The 15,414-nt window shown below is 39.9% G+C and overlaps 2 protein-coding genes across 3 annotated transcripts; both read right to left on the bottom strand.

Annotated features, from left to right (window-relative positions):
* Positions 1-978: 978 nt before the first annotated feature.
* LOC106711324 (putative inorganic phosphate cotransporter) lies at positions 979-6,214 on the bottom strand. The gene is made up of 11 exons (XM_014503625.2): positions 5,993-6,214; positions 5,109-5,248; positions 4,847-5,020; positions 4,252-4,390; positions 3,487-3,701; positions 3,104-3,253; positions 2,892-3,036; positions 2,144-2,268; positions 1,778-1,900; positions 1,370-1,541; positions 979-1,147 (listed from the first exon to the last, which is right to left on the bottom strand). Exons 1-11 carry the CDS (start codon positions 6,054-6,056, stop codon positions 1,062-1,064), a joined length of 1,533 nt encoding a protein of 510 aa, XP_014359111.2. The 5' UTR covers positions 6,057-6,214; the 3' UTR covers positions 979-1,061.
* Positions 6,215-6,771: 557 nt separating this feature from the next.
* Positions 6,772-12,741, bottom strand: LOC106711322 (putative inorganic phosphate cotransporter). 2 transcript variants are annotated; one of them, XM_014503624.2, is made up of 11 exons: positions 12,442-12,518; positions 11,400-11,539; positions 10,478-10,657; positions 9,934-10,072; positions 9,264-9,481; positions 8,415-8,564; positions 8,065-8,197; positions 7,728-7,852; positions 7,518-7,640; positions 7,163-7,307; positions 6,772-7,071 (listed from the first exon to the last, which is right to left on the bottom strand). In XM_014503624.2, exons 1-11 carry the CDS (start codon positions 12,461-12,463, stop codon positions 7,007-7,009), a joined length of 1,440 nt encoding a protein of 479 aa, XP_014359110.2. In that variant the 5' UTR covers positions 12,464-12,518; the 3' UTR covers positions 6,772-7,006. The 2 variants fall into 2 exon arrangements, with proteins under 2 accessions (XP_014359110.2, XP_014359109.2); XM_014503623.2 differs by lacking the exon at positions 12,442-12,518 and adding an exon at positions 12,642-12,741 and having other exon boundaries at positions 6,775-7,071.
* Between the last annotated feature and the right edge of the window lie 2,673 nt (positions 12,742-15,414).

Here is a 15,414-nt window from a genome sequence, read left to right on the forward strand (position 1 = left end):
ACAATTTTTACAAAGGATAAAAATAAAGTGGCGTATCACAAACTAATCCCTAATGAATTAGATACATTTATTTGATTGTATTTGATGACATCCAACAAATCGTCTTATCTACATTTTGTCACTGTTGCGTCAATGGAAATTACCGCAGAGCACAACGGTTCGGCTGCGTAGATGCGTAGATGCGCAGATGCGTAGATGCGCAGATGCGTAGATGCGCAGATGCGTAGATGCGCAGATGCGTAGATGCGCAGATGCGTAGATGCGTAGATGCGTAGATGCGCAGATGCGTAGATGCACAGATGCGTAGATGCGTAGATGCGTAGATGCGCAGATGCGTAGATGCGCAGATGCGTAGATGCGCAGATGCGTAGATGCGCAGATGCGTAGATGCGCAGATGCGTAGATGCGTAGATGCGTAGATGCGCAGATGCGTAGATGCGCAGATGCGTAGATGCGCAGATGCGTAGATGCGCAGATGCGTAGATGCGCAGATGCGTAGATGCGTAGATGCGTAGATGCGCAGATGCGTAGATGCGCAGATGCGTAGATGCGCAGATGCGTAGATGCGCAGATGCGTAGATGCGCAGATGCGTAGATGCGCAGATGCGTGGCTACGTGACGATATGTTCAATCGTATAAAGCTCAATTTTATTTATTAACGATAAAAAAGTCATCCCTTGGTTCGTGGCACACGAACAACCGGGTACCAATACACAGTTGGCTTGGTTCACTGAGTACGTGTAGTATTGTGTATTTCGGCGCTTAATAAATAGAGGTAAATATTGGAGCATCATGCAATGCTGCTCACATTCCAGTTCCAGTTAGGACTAAAATAAGATGTTTTGTACTCAAGCTATTAGTGCCGTATAACAGGACAAAGCATTACACTATTAGTTATTAGATTCAGGTTTTTAGTTTGTTAATAATATGTGATAGACTTATAATTTGTTCTTATTGTTTATTATTATAATAGTTTGTTGTCTTAAATAGTCATAATAAAAAATATAACAACATCAAAAAATTTTACAACTTCGGTAATAACGAGTTCGTATGTATTTAGGTCAGGCAATAGTTTCGCTCGGTGTTCCAGCTATCCCAGCTATCGGCTTCTTCGGGTACATATCTAGTAATTCCAATTGACTTGCTTCTGTAAAAAAGAAAATGGCACATTTACAAAATGAAATATTTCTTTTGTATTATAAGGTACCAAACGAACAAGCGGCCTCCTGAATTGGCCGAAATAGCGTAGCGACCGCTGCTCATAGACATCCGCAACTTTAGATGCGTTGCCTATCTTTAAATTAAAGAGAAGACGCACTTCCTATGCGAATTGTGCTAATTGTGAATTTCCTGAGACCGGTAAACCGACCTTCGGGACTGAGGCCGGTGTTGTGGTAGGCGAAGTCGTGACCCCTGGCGCCCCCCGTCATGCGGTCCCACAGCGCAAGCCCCGCGTCGCCCAACGCGCTCCCCCCCATGCTGCACACGCCGTACACACTCGCTATAGAACAGAACACGACACGCCATGCATCGGGTTTATTCTGAAATCACCAATACAATATGTCAAATAACAAAAAGATTAGTTACGTTGATTAGTTGTTAGAACCAATGACCTTATATCGTCGCTTTAAATTCAGCTGTAACTGGAATGAAATTTCCTTTAAATTACTTCCTTGCATCGGTCTTGTTGTTTGAGCTAGACTGATTATGTTTTATAATGGTTCGGTTGGTTCTGCCTGCGATAGATCGGACAAACGGTTCAACTTTTCACACTTACCTCGTCATTTCTGAGAATCATCCCAGTACCCAGAGGCACTACTGCGCCTACGACACTGGAAAAGGCGCTGGTTATTACGATCAGTGTACCGCGATAATTCTCACTTAAATCACGAACATTTTCCTGGAAATATTGAGAACGGTTCATTGAGGAAACATCTGTCCACATTTGGGGAGATTATTGATATCACTTTTTTGGCTCGTCCAGATTTTCTTTTTGAATTTTTCACACATTTCAAACATCCACACACTGAAATATATGCAAACAGTGAAAAAGTCAATTATTGTAAGCCAACAGATATAATACGAAGTAGGTTTTATTAGAGATCTAACAACAAAAATCAACAAGGTTAATATTCTTACTTACAATGAAGCCGGCATACTGGAAGGTAAGTAATCCCAGCGTAACAGTTAACACGCAAAGCCTTAAATAGCTCCATTGCTCCGGCATGTTGGTTGCCATTGCTAATCCAGCCACGATAGATACAGTTCCTGAAATGCGGCTGTATTAATTATTCACTTGTCATTTTAACTTCTCTTTTAGCGGCATTTATATCACAGTAAAAACTTAGGTAGCTTTCAAAACTATAAATGTTGTCTTATTTTAAGCGATAAATCTTATGCTTCAATTAGGACAATAACATCCTACTCCCAAAATATTTTCACGAATCCTGCAAGCTGTTATACTCGTATATGGGAAAAATATTACGTCACCAAGTTCCGAATCCGGTCGGCGAACCATATTATAAAATCAGTATGTTGACGTGGGTTATTATAAAGCAATTTCATTGACATCGATATTTGAGGAATTTTATAATTAACACTCTGGAACTCCGGGGCTCTAACGCTGCGGCCGCAAACGCCAGCGCTGGCAAGCTGCTTGCACGTGGCAAAGCTATTTCCTCCGTCGATATTGCTTTAATAAATAAATTCTCTGACACAAAAATGTGGCCTGTTGTCTCTTCTTCAGTAAGAGGATGTCAAAAAGTCAAAATGTCCCATAACAGAATTAATTCACCTCTTCAGTGAAGTTTTTACTCACTAAAAGTGAATTTGGAAAGGTTTATTTAAGCGGACATCTAAAATGAATATTAAGAGTAATAACTTTTACTAACCAATAGCGTTGATCACTTTCTTGATGTATGTAATATTGAATACGTGAGCCATCATATTGGACTTCAACAAGCAACCGATTGTTGGGGCAGTGGTCGTGACCAGCATTAGTAAAGCTACGAAGGGAATCATTGCTTGCACTCCACACTGGAAATAAAAACAGTCAAAAATTACTTATTATTTAACAAAGTACATACACTGCAGATAATTGTACCTGTAGCAGCGAGAGTCCTGTGGACTTAAGGTACAGTGGTACGTCCACTAAGTAGAAGATGAAGAGAGCGTTGTTGGCGGCGTGCGCTAGCGTCAGCCCCACCACGCGCCGGCAACGCAGCATGCTGCGCCACGGAACACACTGCCTCTTCTGCAAACATACTACTTGTAATTATAGCTACTAATAACTAATAACAACAACAAAACGAACGCTCGTTTACCCAGACGGGTATTAACTACTATTAATACCTAAATGGTATATTGTTATTAAGATTTGAGCTCATCAAATCAAGGATTTTTTGATGTGTCCATTGAACGACATCAATTAACTAATACGAAATTATCTGGTATATCAAATCTAGTGCTGCATCGCACGAAACTGACCTTTCGGCATTCCGCTGAGGCATCCTTTATGTACTCCCTCTCGGCATCGGGGCAGGCGTGGTGCTGCTCGGGAGAGGCGGCCGTAAGCAGCGACCACAACACGGCCAGCGAGAGCGCCAGCGTTGCCTGCGCATAGGCGACCAGCTCCCAGCCCAGCCGTGATCCGCTCAGCCAGCTCGATGCCGGCAGGGCCAGTATCATGCCTACATAACTACCTAAAATATGAGCTTTTCATTAAACATTAGCATAATTATTGAAAAGCTGCCCAATATTTTTTCAACATGAACAACTTTGTCTTGGGATTATTTACGTCACATTACTATTGGTGACGTCAGATCTGTATCCTACTCGTTTGGGTAACGTAAGCTACAGTTCATGATTTTTTCGAAATTCGTGGAATTTTGGGACCTGGACTTTTGCAGTATTAGTTTTCGTAATAATTGTAAATGAAATACTCAAGAAGGCGGCGACGAGCATGTATGCGCTGATGTATGAATGTAGAAGAAGCGAGAGAAGTGTGTCAGGACCGCACCAAATGGATATACGTGATGTCTGTCTACTCCGGTGGGTCACGAGCGTATGTCATATTATTATTGTTGCTGTAGTAACTGCTAAGAATTGATTCCGAAGAACTATCCAGATGTTATTTAACTGCTCCCCGGCTATTACGAAATTGCACATTATTTATAGTAGTCGCTGTTCACATTTTGGTATATTATTGTATACAAAATATTTATCTGATATTATAAATTCAAAGTTGATTACCTGTATCTATAATACAAGCAGCCGTCTGCCACTCTATGGGCGGTAACCAGTTGTCGAGCAAGGCGCGGTTGACGGGGGCCAGGCAGGGCTGCGTCATGCCCATCAGGAAGTAAGCGTTGCAAAGCGCTGTCCAGCCGCCCTGCAAGCATGCAAAATACAAAGCACTACATAATAAAATGGTAAAAATTCATATTCTGATAACAAGAGGAACACTTTCTTGACAACTCTTAAATTATTATCATGAAACTAATACTCCGCTTAATTAGCTAATAATAATAATCATCAAAATTAAATCTCTGTTAAACGTGTAACTTCTATGCGAGTAAATTCTTCAATTGACGTAACAAGAAACTATCCTTATTAGCTGTCAGAAATAAGAAAAAGTCATAAGACGGGAAAAGGAAATATTTTTATTTCCAGTCTACAGCACACAGTCTTCGGTAGATAATGTAATATAAGCAGTTTAATTTACAAAAATTATAATAATACATTTTTACTAGGCACAAAACATATTTTTTACAGTTGAAGCAGGAAATCAATAACTAGGGTTATTGGATCCTACGTGACCAAGTTCCAAAACTTGTTGTTAGTTTACCCTGTTAACAATGGTAGGCATAGCAGCGTTTAGGCTCCCGTTGATGAGAAGCACAGCGGTGACAACGAACTTGTCTCCGAGGCGCGGCAGGTACAGCTCGGCGGGCAGCAGCGCCAGCGCGTGCCCGCTGAAGAACGCCCACAGCGCTGCGCCGCGATCGCCCACATCCCACGCCTGCACCAACACACACACGAACATACACACACTTGATACGTTATATTACGTTTAATAATATCAACTTGGTCTTAATATAACAATATACTTGAACGTAGGAGTTGTTCTGTCTCGAGGCGTCAGTTAGGGCGAGCAGCGCGACGCCGGCGCTAGCCCGCAGGGCGCCCAGTGCCGCCGCGCACAAAACCATGTAGGTAATTTGCACGTGCCGTACGCCCACCTGCCACTCTGCATGGAAACGATTTGTTTGTGAATGGAATACCGATTGCAATCGACGAAGATTTGAAACATAATACAGTTTGATTCTTCATCATCATCATTAACTGGCCTCCTCTAAGGACAAAGCCTAAGCCTTCACAGAATATGTCTACTAAACTAATTGAAGAATGTGCGAGTACGAGAATACATTTTGGCATCCTGGACCAAATCGGTGACATATATGACTAAAATTTCTGAACATTTGTCTCGGACGGCCATTGAAATATGGAGTCAAAAACTATTACCTAGTTCATGAACAAACATTAAATATATATCTTATGTTTTACGATATAGGAACACAGAACAAAGGTTTGGGTTAACGATTTGCAATAAATAAGACGAGTAGCATTATGTAGAGAGGTTTGTAGTTTACTGGTAGCTACGGCCTCGTCCGATGTCCGGCTGCGATAACGCCTTTGTGTAAACAAAGGAGTTGCTTTTGCCGCGGCAAAAGTAAGACTGCTACGTATACCAAAGCAAGCAATTCATTCCAAACTAGTATTATTTTTAATTTCTCCATGATCTATTAACGGTATAGAGTACATGTTCGGAATCAATGGAAAAATAAGAATTGCTCTGCAATGGCAACCATTAATTACATTTGATTGCAACGCCTACTCATGTGTCTAATATGATAGATTGCAAGTACTAGGTACCAGTTTATTTTTTTATTGAAATACTTCTTTGAAATTAAATTGTGTTCTTCTAACTTACTCGTTTGAGTGATAACTCCGTTGTAGCCATCTCGGAATTTGTATTTCAAAAACTCCACGTCCATTTTTTGTTTACATTGCAACACAACACAACGCAACAATCAACGTATCACAGTCTGCTTCTCAGGCGCTATATCGGTATTTTTATAATGAAAAGCAAATGACTGTCGCCGTCATTTGTCTGAGCGTTATCATCAGTTATCGTCGAGACAGTCGTTTTACAATTATGTTATCCTAATGTACATTTGTTGTATTTGCAATGTCAATCTTCTCATCTAAATACGTGGCGTTTGTTAAGACACTATTTAAGGCATCGCTGTTGTTGTCAACAACATTAGACCTTGTCGAGTTTCACAATGACAAAACCTTATTGTTACAGAAAATGTTATGGAAAAGGTAAGAATTTCAAATAGCTGAACATGCTTTTTGGTCGTTAATTTTTTATGCTTTGCGTTCGTGCGTTTTGGAATGTTTTCAACTTCTTCAACACAAGATTAATAGGATGATTAATCTTTTAATGGTCCCCTACGCTAAACTACTAACCCTATGAAGTTGCCAATTACGGCGTCTCTTGTTCTTATTTTAATATTTTCGTATGTTTACTCTTTAATTTCTACTTCACCAAACCTCGGTTCGAGATTATCTAAACCAGAACTTTGTCTGACTTTCCTCATGGAATGTTTTTGGATCCAGTACATAGACGCAGGAAGGACGTTCTGATAAAAAATTATCTTTTGCAAATGACAACTACAATTGATTTTAAAAATTTATTTGAACATGCGTAAAAATACAAGCCTAGTATACCTTATATTAAGTTCAAATCATTTGATATAATCATATGATTCCCTAGGTAGGTAGGTCACATACATATTATATGATATACAAATTCTTGTAGTGCGAGATCGTGGTTCATCTTTTCCGCTGTATTTGCTATTGAAGTATCTTTCTGTAGTAGGTCCGTCGTTCCTTTGTGAGTTTCCAATGTCTTTTGCACGCTTTTGGTAAAGCAGTGTCGTTAGTGGTTCTTTGCCTCTTCTGCTTTTAGTATGGCAGAGCTTGTTAAAGCTGGCGTTACCTCCTCTGTGAAAAATATAAATTAATATTGTAATTGAACTTTTACCAAGCAACAGTTTTATTAATGCAGTATTTTTTGTAAATTATGTGAAAATACCTGGGTCAGCAGACTTCTTATCTTCAAAGTCGGGGTCGTCCCACGGCTGGCACTTTGCCGACGCGAATATCATGTACATAATGTTGGTGACGATTAGCAAAGATGATATTATTAGGAAACATATGCGCCATCGGCTTAAATCCATCTGAAAGAAAAAAAAAGCTACTAATGTAAACTAGTTTCTTATGGAAAATTTATTTACAAATCTAAAATATTCACTCGGAGCACTATACTCGTATGTAGATGGACGCGGATGAACACTTTATCTAGGCACCGCAAAAAGAGATATGTTAAATATTAATCTACGTAGGTGATACTTAAATAATACATCGGAAAATGTGCAAAAAATACTTACGGGATCGTTATTTAAAATAAAGCTGGTAAGTAGCGGAGTCCCCACGCTGCCAAAGTTTGCGATAAAGTTGGTCAGAGAGAGCATCACGCCCGCGAAGTTCGGCGACATGTCCAGGTGGCTCATCTGATCATACAATGTGCATAAACTTATTTTAAATCAAACAACATTTAACAAGTACATTACTTGTCGTAGTATAATCCAATAGATTACCATGAACCCAGCAGAGGAGAAACCGTAGAGCGTGAGAGTGGCAACCAGCACTGCGATAGCCATGTTCTCGTGCTCCTTGCCGATGAAGGACAGTCCCGCGAGACCCACGGCCATGCCGAAGCAGGCTGGGAATATTGTGAAAACATAATATTAATAATATAGTACATAAGTAATTTATAAAAATTATATTAAGTATATTTAGTAGTCGTACTTTAGTTTTGTCACTTGAATGTGCACCCTGACTGCTGTTCAACTCTTCCGTCTTTTTTTTACTCTGCACATGAGATCCTTTAGTTTTCACCAATTACTGTATCAGCGTTAGCAATTGAGGACTCACCGACAGAATTGAAGAGCTTCCTGCAGGTGCCGACGGAGAGCAGGCCGCGGTTGAATATCTTCTCCGATACAGAGGCGGACACGATGTTACCTAGCCACATGCCCGCGTACGGCAGTGCCGATAGCGACGCGCTCTAATAACAAATAAATAAATTAAGAAATTACTCCCATTGACATGAAGGTTTAACTTAACTTAATTTAATTGGAAGTAATTTTTTTTACATTCTTGGCAATGGTAATATATAATTTAGGTTTGGTCACAAAAGCGAAGCTCGTAGATTGCGATCAAGATAACAATATCACACCTCTCTTACATCTCCTGGTTTCATCAAATTACTGACATATACTTACATTCTTTAGAGATATGTGTAATCCTTTCTCCAAGTAAGTGGGCATGTCGACGAAGAACAGCACGTAGCTGCAGGAGAAGCCGATATGTGTGATGGCGATCGCCCAGAGGCCGCGCGAGCGCAGGATGTGACGCCACGGCGTGCGCAGAACCTGCACACACACGCAAACGGTTATTTTCATGAATAATTACCAAGCTATCATATATTTAATAACCGACAAGTGTAAATCAATGTGTTGATGGAAAAAAAACGTATTAGTTGAAAAAAGTGACTTGAGATACACAACTAGATTTAGAACAACTTTTAGATAAACTAATAAATTCCTAGGACTTTAATAGACGTTGTTTCCATACAATAAACTTTGGACCATTTCTGTATAAACTTTTAAATTTTATGAGATAATAAAGATGTGCTAAATAAATTTCTTCTGCGCTGTAAAGAAGGCAAATATTTTTTTTTTGCCAATCCTATATAGCCACTAACAAAGATCACAAAGCAAGAGGAGCAGTGATCCGTAACTTTCCGCCTAGCTAATTGGAAAATAGAGACATGGCGCCGGCGTGCGGAGGCCGCTCGAAGCCGCACAGAGCGCAGCCCGCAGCCGCCCCCGACCGGACTGCATTCCGTTTTCAATTAAGAGCGGTTTGCAGCTCGCCGTCGCCGCCGCCCGCCTTCCTAATAATTTATGTTCGATGCAATTGAAATTGAAATTGTAGATGTGGCTTATAACTTTGCCAATATTGCATCGCATACAATGTAAGTCTTGTATTTTGTACGTTGTATGTACTTGCTATTTGCCTTTAGTAGTGACAATCGTATAGTAATGACAAGTTGACTTTTTACGAATAACCTTTCCCCCGCAAGTGTTCAGCCCCCGTTCGATGTATTGACGCTCCAGCTCCGTCATGAAGCGGTGCTCGCCAGGCGTACTTGCCGAGAAGAAGTACCACACGACGGCCGACGTGAACATGAGCCCTGATATCGAGTAAAATATCAGCTTCCACCCGATAGCTGTCTCCGCGAGCAGACCCGAGAGCGGCATCGCTATGATTGTTCCCAGTTGTGTGCCTGAAAAACGAAATACTGCGATATCATATCCTTAGAATATGCTAAATAAGTGTCGTCTACTGAAGTCTTTATGAGTTTGTTAACTGCTGCGCACTCTATGGGGATAATTATAGTCCTTATGAGCCGGAGTCGGAGCCGGACTATGTGCCTAATCACACGGCCAAAGTGATGGCTAGCAACTAGCAAAAAAATCAGCACTTTGGTGATTTCAATATTATAATGACAATAAGACAATAAGGGTTACAGTAGAGCTATTGAGGGAAGCCGTAGAACCGACACTCAAGGTTCTCCAGAAACTCTTTAATTCCATCTTTCCCGAGGGAAGTACTTACGCCGAAGGAATGGAGCAAAAGTGTGTGACGGAGTAGGCCTACGACCAGCAATGAACGAACTATGGCTGATATCGATGATGATGATAATGATGGAATGACAATAAAGTAAGTGTTACCTACCGCCGTAGATAATGCCGGTTAGCGTGGTGCGCTCCTGCGCGGGCAGCCAGCGGCCGAGCAGCGTGTGAGAAGCGGGGAACAGGCACGCCTGCGTAAGGCCCATCAACACACGGCACGCGCATACCACCGGCCACCCGCCCTGCACAGCGCCGACGCATGCACACATGGATTATTACGATTTTCTCCAGCCAGTAGTTCAATATTTACTTCAAATTTGGCATTTTTTTCAACAACAAGATTAAGCAACAACAAGATTTCAGCAATAAGGATTAACGCCAACTCGTCAGCTAAGCGTCGACCCCGCACCACCTCGCCTCGCAATCGCCGCGGCAACCATTCCTCGTCGCCTTCACATCATCGATCAAAAGATATCAATTTGTTAGCACAACGTTGATTTTAGCTTGCACTGTGCGGCGGACGAATTAATGGCGAGTAAACGCAGGGTTGAAGAGGAGTAAAGCAATGCTATTCTTGATTTGCGTGATTAAAGATTTTGTCCACTTCTTATGTCGTAGGCAAATTTATTTCAATACAGTAGACTTACGACATAGGAGAGCACGGGCAGCAGGCCGCAAATGACGCCGTTGGCGAGCAGCGCCACCAGCAACACGGGCTTGCCCCCGTAGCGCTTTGCCAACAGCCCTGCCGGGATCTGCATCAGCGTGTAGCCCCAGAAGAATGACGACAGGATCAGCCCCTGTATGTTCTTGTCCCATTCGTATATCTATAAATTATCAAATTATTAATTTGCTTTCGTAAATTTTATCGCGAAAATAAATCGATCATTTAGTATTTTTTTTATAAGTGAAGGGGGCAAACGAGCACCGGGAACATAAGGTGTTCATCGACGCATCTGCAATACCAGTGGAATCGTAAATGCGTTGCCAGCCTTGTAGTAGTGTCGCAACAAAACATATTGTAATATTTTAACATATTAACTAAAACTCTTGCTGATATTTGTGATCGGGTAGTTGGAAATTGTTGCAAAGGCATATCATTCTCTACGAAATAATTACTTGGAAGCCACGACTCCACAATTCACAAACCACGCAATAAGTCAGTAGACTTAAACTATTGTCCATCACAATCAACCATCACAATCTATTTTAGGAATAGAACATAATTGTTGTTATCTTTTATTTACATAGTGAGATGTCACATGATTTCTGGAGACAGTCATGAGTCCGAATGTGACTTAACAGTTTTTAATTCGAGATGTCTGTTTACAGGAAATAATGTGATGAGTCACTGCTTTATACTTCCGCTTCGTTTTATGATTGGTTTGTGAGCCAATCTCTCAGTTACATAATATCAAATCAATATACTAGAAGTAAAGATTTAAGCAGTTATTGAAATCGAAATGCACATCGTGTGAAAATAGCTTTATGAACAATAAATCTAACTAATGACATGCATGTACTATGAAATGTAATGAGGGATTGCATGTAAAGATTGCACCGAGTTACCGTGATGTCGGTGCTGTTGATGCGCGAGTGATCGGTCATGGCGAGCACGGCGACGGCCATGCTGCCGCGCGCTATGAACAACGAGATCATGCACAGGCACATGCACACGCTCTGCAGGTGCCGCACGCCGAACCCGTAGCCTGCAAACAAACAATTTTATGTTACATCCTTCAATACCTCCATTATTATTAATAGGCGTTAGTTGTTCCACTTGGTAATTTACTTACACCGCTAAAGCTGATTAAAATACAGAGTTTGCATGATTCTTCGTTTTACATTAGCGTTCAAACTAAAAAGCTCTCAAATTGAGACAACATTTGTAAACAGGACTTAAGCCAAATAGAAAACTAGAAAATCAATGGTTCTATTTTTCTTAATTTTTTTCCCAGGACAAGGTTCTAATGGGACTACTGATGTGAGCAGTACAGTCATTTTTGTATATGTGTGTGTTAGCGCGGTACTGAACGAGTGTCGCAGACGCTGCGTCTCCGTCGAGTTTACGTTATCTTCAAAAGGTGCGCTATCGAAGGTCTTATTCCGAGCAACCACTACTCAAGTTGGTCACGTGCCGCCGTAATGAGCCACTGCGCGTTATACCAATTTTGTCAGCGACTTGTCTTTAAAGAAGCTAACAAAACTGCCAACTGATCCGTCGTCTATGTATGTCGTTATATGGTCGGACAATGGAAACTGATTTTAAATTAAGCTCTTTCAAATGATACAAATGTGCAGGTTGAAATGAATGACGATGGATTTTGTGACGTACATTTCACTTTAAATAAGAAAAAACAAACTTATAGAAAAATATGAAAGGACAAGTAAAAAAAACATATTAACTAGACAAATGACGATGCACAGAAACTTGACCAATCAGTAATTTATAGTTGGGCGCAACATCTCATTATTCCATGCTTGAAACAAAGAGGAAAACCAGAATTGTCATAATGATATTATTTAAGAGCATATATGTACATGTTTGTTGGAAAAATAATGCATTAGAGCCGTCACTGCATGTACAGGTTTGTATGAACAGAAATGTTACCTGCCACCGCGACTCCGCACATTCTGAACTATGTAAGTGAGTACAACAATAATTATGAGAGGTGAAGTTGATTGACAAAGTACTTATACTATCGCAATAGACAATACATTCATAGTTACGGTGAGTTCGATTGGAAGGTCTTACGCTAAGTACAACAGTGTGATGACACAGTATAACAACACAGTAACATTATACTTTACATTTGTTGCCGAGGCGTTCGGAGATCGTCCCAAACTTTCCTTTGCAATTATTTTCGGTAACCATTTTTGGTATACATATAGTTCGACCTCACACTACAGAAACGCCTTAGGGAATAATATAACTATTGTATTTCACTGCAAAAGTAGCATTACATATGTAAATAAATAAGTACGACAGTAAAAAAATCAAACTAAAATCAGCGTTATTTTAAAGAGACTAAAGTTGACAATGCTGAAAACATTTTTTACATTTCATTGACGTAACAATATGTCAAGCAATAATGCCGAGTGATCCAGAAGTAAACAAGTGATTGTATATAAAGATAAATTTGTGTTTAATAACGTTTACTTAGAAACTAATTTTAGATTCGAGTCTACGTTTGTCTTTGCTAATGTTTGCATATTTATTCTAAGATTTTTCATAGTTGAAGTACTAACAATTAAAAATATATTATCATTTGTCTTCGATCGAAGAATCTTTTTTCTTTACATACTTTATATACTTAGGACAGATTTATACAAATTATAAAACATACTTCATGAAAAAAACGAAGAAAAGCGCATCAAGTTACAGCGCAACGCATTCTTGATCAATTGTTCAAGGCTGCACGAGGTCACAATGGTATTGGCGTAAATACGCGTACAAACTCACATACGCAGAATTAAGAATATCGATGATCGAACCTAATTCTTGCAAAGCCAAAATAAAAATCAACAGTTAATTTTTGGCTGACTGGCAGGAGAGTGACATTTTTGCGAGTGTGCTTTTTGTGATATTTGAGCTACGACTGACTCGTAGAGTCTGCCGAGCTGCTAATACTAACAGACTTCATTCCAGTGCAGATGAACCCGGACATGTTTCTCTGTATCAAGTACTGTGCTGAGCTACAATTATTGTATCCAACAATTATGTTCCTGTTCAGCAGAGGAACAGAAACCAGGACGAAAAGAAATGACAAAGAACAAAAGTTATTCACGACAGTACATAAGTTCATAAGCAAAGAGACAAATGGATAATGAAATCTAAAAATTTATGTAAGGTGGAACCTATCAATCGGGGTAAAAATAGAAGGGTGACAAAACTGCAATAAGATGAAAGTTTGTATGGGAGTATGTAAGGTTTATGTGAACGTTTTGTAAATTTAATGTTTTGTTGTAAAATTTTATAATTTGTGGTAATACATAATGTGGTTGAGAGAAAACGGTGTGCCAGGGCCACACCAAATAAAGTCTCATCTGATCTCTGTCTACCGACTGAGTTACAGACGTGAGGTTGTGTCGTTTATAAAAATACACCTTAAAAACACTGGCATCTTCCACATGTTTGTAATGATAAAGAGAAGATATTGGCTTCTGAAATTCAGGACGACTTAGTTCTGAAGCTTTAATAAAACTTTGCGTGTATTATACGTTAAACTATGCGTCTACTGTGACAATTTTGTTTTCCTTGTTTTGTCAAAGCGGGTAAAAAACATGTGACAGGTGTCATGGTAGTGAAATAATGTGGTAACTTTACAATTACCAGTCTGTTAAATATTTTTTTCATCTTAAACTTTTAAATGATAAGCCAGAAATTAATTGTATTTACTGAGACAAGTAAATTTTCCAAAGAGGCTGTCTTTGACGGAATTTTCCATTTGGTGTAGAGATTACAGAATCCATTTACATTACATTAATTTTTATCTGAGACAACGAACAAGTTGTGAATGTATGCGTGCGCTGCACAGACTGAAAGACTGGCACCACTACCGCAGTGGTGCCAGTCAGTGATGGCAACTGCACATGGCGCGGCTACTGAACACCGGATACAGCGCTGTCACGTCAGCGTTACATTGTACCATGACGTTAGCGTTAACAATATAGTAGTCCCCGTTTTAATAATAATCGATTGTGTAATGTGGAAAAAATTACATTTAAGGATAAAATTTTAAAACGAAATAGGAAGTACGTAGGAAATACGCCCAGATAACAAATAATGTTTAACATATTATTGTGACATAAACAATGTTTCCTATAAATCAACAGGATAAAGCTAGAATATGGCGCCGAGGTAGACACAATCGGTCGTCGTAAATCTTCCAAGTTATTGAACTTGCAGTACACTAACAGCAAACATATCTCTAAATTTAACATTTCTGTTTAATGCATTATGGATACCAATGACAGGTTTGTATTGTGTGCCCATAGACCAGTTCAGAGTTCAGTTCAGTACAACATAAAGATACATCGCACTTCGCCAACAAACGCTTTCGTTATCAAGAAATCAGCTGCCAATCTCACTTTGTTTCAATCCAACTAAACAGCGCTCGTCCCGTTGAGTGCAGCAAGTCCGTATGAGCTCGACAGCGTCCCACCTCCGTAACTTTATGCCACACAAACACCATTTCCGACATTTTTACAGCGGAGAACTTTAAATTTACAAAGCTCGCTTACTGTTTGCATGTCTAAACAGAAATTTCCGGTATAAAATATAGCCATTTCGTTACAATCTATACCAGAGAAAATATATTCAAGAATTCCTCGACAACAATTCAACGAATTGTTCAAATTTCTGTTAGATGGAGATAATTGTTCAGTGATTTGGCTGCACACAGCGCCTCCGCGAGGACCGCAGGAGACTGCCAATGTATGGCCATTCGCCCCACACTGTCGTCTCGTTATTGTCACGCATATTACTTTTTTGCCAACTCTAACAGTAACATTACCACAATGAATAGTGGTTTTTCTTCCGAACGAGAATATTTAAACATTTCTTAACTAAAATGTCCTCGCA

The sequence above is a fragment of the Papilio machaon genome, chromosome 13 (genome assembly GCF_912999745.1).
Source record: "Papilio machaon chromosome 13, ilPapMach1.1, whole genome shotgun sequence".
Taxonomy (NCBI): Eukaryota; Metazoa; Arthropoda; class Insecta; order Lepidoptera; family Papilionidae; genus Papilio; species Papilio machaon.